Here is a 10,398-nt window from a genome sequence, read left to right on the forward strand (position 1 = left end):
ATAACGAGATAATATGTTAAATTTTATTGAATGAGCACACTAATGACATAACGTGCCGCACCCAATATCTATTCCTATATAAAGATGTTACACCTTCAACTCCCAATGAGTGGTGTCTAGTTGGTGGGTATCCAACAATGATCATCAAAACAGTTCAGACAGGGAATTTGTCACTTGTGGGAACCATGGGGACCCAAATGAAAGAGAGATCCTTCACCCTCCTAATCCCGAACCAGTGAAAAGTGAACCCTAAAAATTTACCAAATAAACAACCTTTGGAGTCAGGTCCTCACTCTAGGAATAGTTTATGGTAATGAAATTTCCTGCTTTTACATATTAAAGAAATATAATAAAAATGTAATACTCAAGCAGAAAGGCAGTGACAACCACAAAACCTAATTTCCCTGGTGAAAAAGGGGTCAGAAAAGTACAAATAGGTTCATGGTTAACAGCTATTTACCCTTTAGAGATAGAGCCCAACACCATTGAGACAATATGCAGAGATCCAGTAACTACAATGACACCTGATTGATCCCCTGTTCTTGCTCTGAGAATCTGATTCCCAATCCTCATGGAATCGATTAATGAAGTCTCGGCAGATAATATGGTTTTACATTCTGATTCCCCTTCTGAGTGAACTGGCTGATCCTCGAACCACTTCTGATATTCCACAATTCCATGATCAAGAATATCAATACCCACCTCTTTAGTAGCTTGAATCCAGCAACCCTTTAGGAGAGAAGCAGAAGTCATTCGAGACTTGTCCCCAGCAATGTCAACTTCTGTCAGAAAGACAGCCTCCAATTGTTTCACTGAAGGAATGTCGTAAAACCTCAGTTAGACCTTTCCAAAAGATAGTAAATGTGAGTTTGCTATATTATTATTGTAATTTAATGACAAAATCAAATGTGATTCAAGATGGACATTTAGATAGCACTGATAAGACTTTTGCTGCATTCCCCAACCCGCTTAGGAATTATTGATTTCTTTATTATTATAACTCATCTAAAGTGAAGTTAGTCACGGTACCAAATGTATGCATAAGTAATTAAACCGTCAACCAAGCTCCCACTTAAAATCCTCTTATACTTCAATCTCCATATTACAGATTTCTAATATGCAAAGGCTTAATTCCCCATTTTCTACTGTTAACCAACAAGACAACAACAATAAAAACAAAGGGCCCGTTTGGTAACCATTTACATTTAGTGTTTATTGTTTATTTCAATAGAGCCCGAGAAAAAACATGTTTTTTAATATTTGTTTTGTTTATAGATAATTCAAACACTCATTTTCTGAACACCGAAACGATGTTAGTAGCGTTTATGTTTGTAGACTCACAGTAGCAGATGCGGGAGGACTTCACTGTTGCAGGAAAATAATATATTGTAGCAACCCTATGCCAAACGAAAGCCAAAAAAATCTCATTCACAAACCCTAATACCCATCATCCATAGACGACCTCCACCAGCGATCCTGCAGAGCTGCCAATCTCATCCATCATCCACCGCGAGCTCCTCCATCAGCGAGAAGAAGCTGCTCATCTCTCTCTCCTCCTCCGCAATACCCAGCGACGCTTTACTGTTCCTTCCCTAAAGCCGATCTCCACCATCCACCACGACCTCCTCCAACAGCGAGAACCACCTGTTCATCATTTTTCTCTCACCACAAGGTAATATTATCTCATTTTCGATATTTTTAAGCTAGGTTTGCCATTGATTTCTGTTCTAGGTCAAATCTTTTCAATTTTTAGTTGAATCTTGAAGGTTTAATTTTGAGTTCAATTTTTATGTCAAATCCATTACTTCATAGAGAACCTGCTTGTTTTACTGATGATTCTTCAATCTATTTATTCCATTCTTCAATTGTTTTGCTTGTTCTACCGATTTCTGCACTAGTTACCTCTTGAGGGTTGGATTTTATAAAGCATAACACTTTAGGTGGCCTGAATTGGGTTTACCGCTACTTATTAAAGTATATCAATACATATACTCTCATTCTAAATGGCTATTGTATTTTATTTTCTATTTTTTTTGCTTCATTTCTACACAATCAAGCATAGGAAATTTGTCTTTTCTGTCTTACACCAGCAATGTTAGTTGAATTTGGGACCAAAAAGACACTTTTTCTAAAGATCTTCATTAAACTATCAAATATAATATACATAGAGAGAGAGAGAGAGAGAGAGGGAGAGAGAGAGAGGGAGAGGGAGAGGGAGAGAAGGAGATAAATAACTTTTTATTCATATATAACAACAGATGGAGGCTTACCGGGGTGGGGGATTAAAGATTGCTGAATTTGCATGCCATGTGAATCTTTTGCTAAATGTTCATATTCATGTGAAAGTATTGCTATAATGTTACAAGGGTGGGGGATTAGTCATTGCTAGAACAATTCATATTCATGTTAGTCTTCAGCTGGAGGCTTATAAAAACCAGTTGCAGGTTTTGAGGTGGAAGAATAAGGTGATAATATAGAGTTGAGTGAAAGTATCGAAGATGGGACAATAGAATTATGAATATGTTTACTGCATCTGGATGAAGGACTTCAGCTGATTTTTTTGTGGAGTACAATCTGAAATAGGCTATATAACACCTGCTGACTAGGTGATGATCTTTACATGTTGCCCCTAATTGGCATGACCTGATCACTAGACTCGTTACTTTGTTGTCTACTGAATCGTAGATAGTTGAGTCACTACGGTAGTACCTATTCCCATCAACTATGATTTGTGATCAAGCTGAGTGATGAATATCATCTATAGTTCAGGATTTTTTAATATCACGGAGTTCGTTAAAAGGCAGTGTATCATTTAATCACATGAAAGGAAAATATTCTTCATGAATTTATTATCATCAATTGACTTGCAGATAGCTAGTTTGGCATTCAAGTTGTTGGGAACTTATGCATGGGTCCAGCAGTATAATTCAGCTATTTCATTATAATACATAAACAATCTCCTGGAGCGTGAAGTCTTGTTAATAGGTCACACACACAAATATATATATACAACGAATGATACTGTCCTATAGAAGAAACTGTCCCACAATGTACTAAACATTGGTGTTGTGGTTAGATTAAAACAAACCAAGTATTGAATCTTGTATGCTTCTTGTTGTTGTTGTTACAACAATTCTACAAGGCAAGTTCCTAAAGTTTATAAATATTATTCATTACTCTAAGCCTTAAAGTTTAACATGGTAACAAGTGAGATTGGTCATCGAATTCACTATAAATTCCATCCCAGGTAATAGGCTATTCATGTTATGACTCATGATGATGTTTCAACCTGAGAAAGAGAGAGAGAGAGAGAGAGAGGTGTGTCCACGCTGAATTTGTAGATGCAAGATATATCATGCTTATAGACTGATTGTAAGTTTCATATATATATATATATATATATATATATATATATCAGGGTTAGTTTCATATTAGCGCCTCTTTAATAAAAGAATACATTGCAATTTTTTACAAATTTTATAGGTCATCAAACAAGTTTAATTTGGTGGATTTTTTTAAAACAGTTTAAGGCTAACAAACAATGTTCTCTGTTTATTGTTTTAAATATAAGCCCGACATTTTTACACTATCAAACACCGTCTGTATTTATCAATAAACAACATCACATAAACACCAATTATGTTTAAGCTTAACAAGAAACAAGAAACAAAAACGATTACCAAACGGGGGTCAAAGCCTTTTCACAACTACTCGGAGCGGGTTTCATGAATCTTGTTCTTCCATTCCGCTCTATCTAAGCCCATAACCTCAATCAAACCACATGTTATTATATCCTTCCTTACTAATTCTACCCATGTTAACTTTGGTCTTTCCCCTAAGCACCCTCAATGAGGACCACGTAACTCTTCCTAACAGGTGCACTTACAGGTCTTTGGTCTTCCCCAAAGCACCCGCAATGTGGACCATGCAACTCTTCCTAACTGGTGCACTAAGAGGTCTTTTGTGCACATGTCCATTTTCTAATTTTACCAAACTTGGAATAATTATATAACGATATGAAGCATACAGCAAACACAAGAAAGGGCCATACCTGAAAGTAGTTCTCTAGCAAAAGCTAAATGGTCTTTGTCACTTGCCATTGCAACAACAAAAACCAATCTTGCTTCCGGAAATGTCATCTGAAGTGTGTCCACCAAAGCTTTGGCAGATTCCTTGGTATGAGCTGAAAAATAATAATAGTGATCATTAGGATGATTGTAGAATCATAATCAATAGATTAGGATTACTTTACTGATAGAAAATCTCTTATGTCGTACATGAGCAACAAGCACATAAGCAGACTGCCACAGTGTGATTATTGGAAAGTTACAAGACACTTCAGCTTTATATCACAAGAGCACAAGTAATGAAGAAGAGATAAACAAACCTCCATCGAGCATTACGGTTGCACCAGGTAATCCTAATGCCTCAGCTTCATGAGATGTTAAAAATTGGCATCTCCCAAGCAAATATGTATTCTCCAAACCAGCACGAATAGATCCATCTGAAATTCTCCACCCTGAAATGTCCAGAAAAAGCATGAGACAATTAAGGAACTTCTGCAGTAACTAACAAGAGGAGGCTCTCTTTTATACTCTCCCCCCTCCCTCCCCCTTCACATACCTTTCCTACCTTTGGTCTAGGAAAAGACGGAGATACTGATTATGATCTTGAAATCATACCTTAACTACTAGAATATTATATCAGGTTACTGATTAATTAGTACAAGTTACTTTTTGATGATCTTTTGTTTTTGTATATATATATTTTTTTTATTTGGTTACATTAACAACTTACACAATTTTGCCCCATTTGGGGCTCAAACCCCTCACCTTCCCCCTTTGGGGAGGAGAGGCCCACATGGTCCAATGCCCAGGTGGTGGACCTAGTGCTAGTTTACCCTTTCATGATTAAAAGGCAAAGATGTACAAAACAGATTGCCAGTACACTGATTTAAAGTATATTCCCATCACATCTCCATGGCCAAAAATCATGTGACTCATGAAATTAATATCTTAATCAATATTAATAATAATATCAATATCTAAGTCTAGCACCATTCTTCTACTTTTGTCAATAATTGACTAAGTCCATAACAATATACATGACTCCACAACAAAATCAATAAAATACCTAACCAATTTTAACGCAGGGAGGTAAAAGATAAATGAAAATGAGGTATGCATCAATTGGCAAATATCCTACACTGCAGGGAACTTCCTCAGCTGTTGAACTCAATAACTCGCAAAAGGAAGAAGGTAAAAATAATAATAATAATAATAAACAAAAACCTTTGGTTCTGCATAAATTGGTCCAATGCTAAGAGAACATGAAAAATAAAAAATAAAATCCTCACCTTGATCACGAAGACAGAGTGCTGTGCATGTGGCAGTTGCAGCGTTTTGAAGTTGGTGAGTTCCAAGAAGGCATAATGTCACATCAAACAATTCAATGAACTGCATGGCTCGAAATCAAGTTTTTAAGTTGGTAAATGTTTGAAAGCATCAATTAACATTCGACAAGTAATAATTCAGCAATAAATAATTCAAGTCCACAAATTGAAAATAAAAAATGATAAAATTGTATACCAACTTAAGGTCCTTCTCAATTTGAATTACTACATCACAAGATTGGCTAGGTCTGCTAAATAATTTGCTATAGCCTTTTATAGTACTTCTGTTTCCAGTATCAGATGCTGATACTACAGGGGAACACATGGAGGATGCTTTATCACGAAGAATGCGCTCAATATGCGGAAGGAATGGCCCGCCCAGCACCAGCTGAAAAGTTTAACCAGTCGAGTTAAAACACTTGGCACAAAATAAAGGAGAATAGCAAACATTTTCCAGCAAGCACATTGTGACATGAAGGTCCATTTGAGAGGTTCGAAGATTATTACATTACAGTTGATATGATGAATATGAAACAAAATGTAAGTGCTACTATATGAGACAGAGATGATAGATCATGAGAGGGGTAAACAGTAGTACACTATTGATGCTCTCCGTGGTATTCTGTCCAAACCCTGTTTTTTTTTTTCTTTAATCATCTAAACGTGTAGACCATATGACATGTTTAGAATCCCTATTTATTTTTGTAATATGCTTTTAGACAGCCCATCATTTTAAAGCCAAAGCCATGCTGATTAAGGCCAAGGGCTGCATGTTAGGGAAAAATAACAAAAAATTGTCTATATTAAAGGACTAGTTTGTCTTTTATGATGAGTCCCAGTGTGCATTTGGTTTCAAAAATTTACTAAAACAAGAAGGAAATACTTAAGGCATTTTTCATGGTTTGTTGAATGGATGACAGAAAGCAACTGCAAAAGGTACTGAAGACTTATGCAACTAGGATGTAAGTTATGATATCTAGCAAATTGCAGTTGAGAAGGCATGTACAAGGAATACGTAGTGAGAACCACCTAACTGGGCGGCCCTGTTTGATTATTCCTGATTTTGCCATTGCAATGCTCTCCAAAGTACCCCCAAGTGCGGCCAGATGTTCCTTACCAATTGTTGTTATGACTGAAACCGCGAGGTCAGAATTAGAAATGATATTAGTTGCATCACGTGCTCCGCCCAACCCAGCCTGTTCAATCAGAAAAAAGACAATATCAGTTCAGCTATGCTTGCAGTACTCTTAATTAACATAGAAAAAGATAAAAATAATTTCGAAGGAAAAAATACCACAGGCCAACTAGAATATTGCTTGATGTAGTGGTAAAAACTCTGGTACCACACTTTGTGTAAATAACCAAATATCAGGTTTGTACCTGATCCATCTAATGCACTCAATTAACCAGTAACAAACACAGCGGCAATAACTCTAATGGCTTTTTATGGTCTTTTGGCCTTTTGTGGCATTTTAAAAAACACCCCAATCCTAGGTCATTAAGATTTGGAGCATTGTTGAGCAATTAAGTTGAAAAGCACCCAGATGGAAGAAAAATCACATGGCAAAGTTACATAAAAGTAAAGTTGCCCCAAGTAATACGTCAAGGGGAAATGATGCTAACCTCAATAACTGCAATATCAACCTTCTCTTGAGCAAAAAAGTTGAATGCTACAGCAGTCATAACCTGAAAATTTTTGGTCAAAAAAAAAAAAAAAAAAAAAAACCTGAAAATTTTAATTGTTGAGAACAAAAGAAATTAAAAAAATAAAACAAAATAAAGAGTGCATATGCCAATGGCACCAAAGAGGCAAACTTGTAGCATTCACTAATGTCAATACCACTAACAGCATACATGATCCTGAGCAGACATAAATTATTGCTGATTGTAATGCCCTATATTGTGCTGTAGTTATTGGTGTATTACGTAGAACTAGGTAGACACCCTTTGCATTCCATGACTTCTGATTATACCCCCAAAAAGTTTCAACCCAGCTTGGGAGGGGGAAAATTGGAGAGTAAGTAGAAGAGAAAGTGGATCAAGATGGATGATAAAAAGCACCCTGACGCTTGAATTGGGTCCAGCTACAGTTGACACAAACCAAATCATAGTGCCAGCTTGAACTGGCAGCTAGCCAAGGCAACCCACTCCAAGACATCAAAAGGTATTGGTACTCGACTTGGCTGGACATGAAAGAGGGGAGAGCTTATGTCATTTATGTGACAAGTTGCACACAGTGCCTTCTTTGTAACTAACAATGGATTACGTGTTACTCATGTTCCAGGTCCAATCCGGAAGACCCATTCAATTAGGCACTACAGGCTGGTAGCCCTATGTGCACCTATGATCGACTTTGTGCCTCAGGCCAAGTGTCCTCAATGTTCCTAGAAACACCACACAATAGTCAAGCAGCTTAGTCCGATGGGCTAGTGATCTCGTAAATCCCAGAGGACTTCTGAATTCTGATTAATCAAGACCTTGGGCCAACTAATGCCACTTTCTCTCCTACTTTGAACTGCCCCACTGTCATCCAAATCCAACCATTTGGGTAACCTGGCACCACGTGTATTGCCTCCCAGTCTGAAGAACTAGAACTACAAACAAATAGGAAGGTCTAAAGAGTGACAAACATTATTATACAGCTAAATTAGGTTACTGTTGTGACTGAATGCAACCAAATGAAGTATTGAAAAGAAAAGGTCAAAGCACTAAAATAGGGCACGAACCTAGATTAACCAACTCCACGAGTTAGTGCTCCTATTCTCTAAGGTACTCAGTTTCATAACCTATTTGTGAATATTTCTTCTTTCACTTCCATTATTACTAACACCCACTTTATGCACAGTTAAAAAATTATAAATTGTGTTGCACACTGGCTGATACCTCAAAATGACTGATACAGCCATTTTCAAGTTCCACTGCCTGGTCAAGAGTCTCTTTAATACTTTGGAAATGACGATTCAGTGCCTTCGCCGAAAGGGGCTCACCTGATGTTCCAAATGATATACGTTCCCTGATAGTCTGTATATGCGGGCTGCTCAAAGAAAATGAAGCCTGTCGTCATAAAGATAGGAAATGAAAAGGCATTGTCCGTGCAACAACAAATGGCTGAAATTTTTATACCCAGTGAAAATGCTTCAGAAAAATACAGTGAACAAGTAAAAAGATACATAGACCATACCTGGTATAGCAACCTACAGAATACCCTTCTGCACGTAAAATATTGGAGAGAAATGCAGCAGTAGATCCTTTTCCTTTGGTTCCAGCAATGTGAACAGCCTATAAATGATATCAAACTAGTAAGTACGCTTAAACAAAACTAACAGAATCATTACCAAGCAGAACTATGTGAGGACACTAATGGTGTCAAGCTATAAAGAACGGATACTGTAGTATCGGACAAATCCCCAACACGGATATGGCCAGAACAGTGTCCTATTGTGGGCAAACACATTTAAAATTTTTGGGTTTTCACCTTCATCCAAACAATAAGCGCCTATAATCTATAGGCCCTCCAACCCTGATTGATACTTGTGATATATGAGAACAAATTGAATTACAAGTAAACAATTGATGCACAAAATTCATCACTCTTGTTTAACCAGAGTGGAAAATTCAACTTCAGTCCAGACACAGTAACATAAAACTGAAAAATAATTAATTTCCATCCTATTCCTGCAAGCATTTCCTCAAACACAAGCTGTGTTTTCTATATTTGGAACACACACTACATAAAACAAAAGATTCAAAATTTTCTTTTCTTTTCTTTTTATCATCCAACATTTTATCAGAAAACAAACACAACTCAAGAAAATACTGAACTGGAGAAAATTGAATCAAACCTTGAACTTGGATTGAGGGTTACCGAGTAGTTCCATCAACCGTCTCATCCTTCCCAGATCAAACCCATCATTGGAATCCGTTCCTGCGCCTTTGGGGACACCGGACTTCTCGAAGTTCTTGAGATTGCCCAAGTAATCCAGGAACTCTTTCAGTTCCGGATCTTCCGAGTATGTACAGAGGCCTCTGTTTAACCCTAGGTTGTTGAGAAGTGTAGCAGTTGCAGAAACTAGGGTTTTTCTGCTGGTGAGGTTGGTGCGTCGACTAATATCCCTCAAAATTTTCATGTTCTTTTTTGGGTCTTCGTTTACTTCTCCGTTTTGGGATACTTGAGTTTCCTGATCCTCCCTACTCTGTAATCGGGTCTGGTATGTGGTCTTGCTTAACTCAGGTTCAAACTGAGTCTGAGGTTTATGAATAATTTTCAAAAACGAATTTTTAATTTTGTGCCATTTCAAAATAACGTTGCAACCAAAATTATACAACCAATAGGTTAAAATGGTAATTCAACAATTATATGCATAAAATATTCATGGATGTAGCATTATTTTGTACTCCGTAGAACACTATTTATTTATTGTAATGGTACAATAAATAAAGGAATATTTGTAACTATGATTAAGCAAGCACCAAAATTTTTTGTAATACTGTTTAAAAAAAACAATTAAAATAATAGAGAGGATAAAATAGGAAAAGACATACTCAACCCGAAGTAGTTGAAAAGTTGTGAGAGAGTGAGTAAGCCAGAGTGAACTATATTCTTGTAAAATATTTAAGGTCAATTCATGGGATGCCAATTTTAGTTGTCCGGCCAAAAAAAGATTTGATTATAACTTATTGCTCAAATTACACTTAAACTTATGTGTAGTATTATAAAGTGTAAAATATTTTCTCTACATTTTTTTACTTTTTGTCAATAAACACTCTCAATTTATTACCGTCACAAATTATCCTTTTTGACCGACGACATTATAATGTAAAATTACACAAATACAATAAAAATGAAAAATTACATAAATACAATAAAAATGACCTCCTTAGATGTTGTTTTATGTATAGGGATAATTTCATAAAAATGGAGTTTTGAGAGTCAAAAGACAAAAGAATGAAGTCAAAATCCAGTTTTTCAAATTAATGAAATTTTATGAAAGTCTGACGTGAATATG

General features: G+C 36.4%; 1 protein-coding gene across 3 annotated transcripts; it reads right to left on the reverse strand.

Annotated features, from left to right (window-relative positions):
• Positions 1-301: 301 nt before the first annotated feature.
• Positions 302-9,659, reverse strand: LOC132271674 (dihydrofolate synthetase). 3 transcript variants are annotated; one of them, XM_059773115.1, is made up of 10 exons: positions 9,258-9,657; positions 8,574-8,671; positions 8,276-8,446; positions 7,016-7,078; positions 6,427-6,588; positions 5,589-5,780; positions 5,357-5,456; positions 4,388-4,519; positions 4,052-4,183; positions 302-812 (listed from the first exon to the last, which is right to left on the reverse strand). In XM_059773115.1, the coding sequence occupies exons 1-10, from the start codon at positions 9,517-9,519 to the stop codon at positions 457-459; spliced, it is 1,668 nt and encodes a 555-aa protein (XP_059629098.1). In that variant the 5' UTR covers positions 9,520-9,657; the 3' UTR covers positions 302-456. The 3 variants fall into 3 exon arrangements, with proteins under 3 accessions (XP_059629098.1, XP_059629097.1, XP_059629099.1); XM_059773114.1 differs by having other exon boundaries at positions 8,276-8,426; positions 9,235-9,656; XM_059773116.1 differs by having other exon boundaries at positions 635-843; positions 8,276-8,426; positions 9,235-9,659.
• Positions 9,660-10,398: the final 739 nt, after the last annotated feature.

The sequence above is a fragment of the Cornus florida genome, unplaced genomic scaffold, assembly GCF_030987335.1.
Source record: "Cornus florida cultivar Cherokee Brave unplaced genomic scaffold, ASM3098733v1 CherokeeBrave_3.0.0_Hap2_Chr08, whole genome shotgun sequence".
In the NCBI taxonomy this organism is placed as follows: Eukaryota; Viridiplantae; Streptophyta; class Magnoliopsida; order Cornales; family Cornaceae; genus Cornus; species Cornus florida.

Bases quoted from the DNA above. Each gene is read 5' to 3' on its own strand.
- LOC132271674 (XM_059773114.1), bottom strand. From the start codon at position 9,519: ATGAAAATTTTGAGGGATATTAGTCGACGCACCAACCTCACCAGCAGA. The intron at 5,457-5,588 runs GTATACAATTTT...CGAGCCATGCAG, and splicing joins TTGAGAAGGACCTTAAGTTG to TTCATTGAATTGTTTGATGT. The intron at 4,184-4,387 runs GTTTGTTTATCT...ATTATTTTTCAG, and splicing joins AACCGTAATGCTCGATGGAG to CTCATACCAAGGAATCTGCC.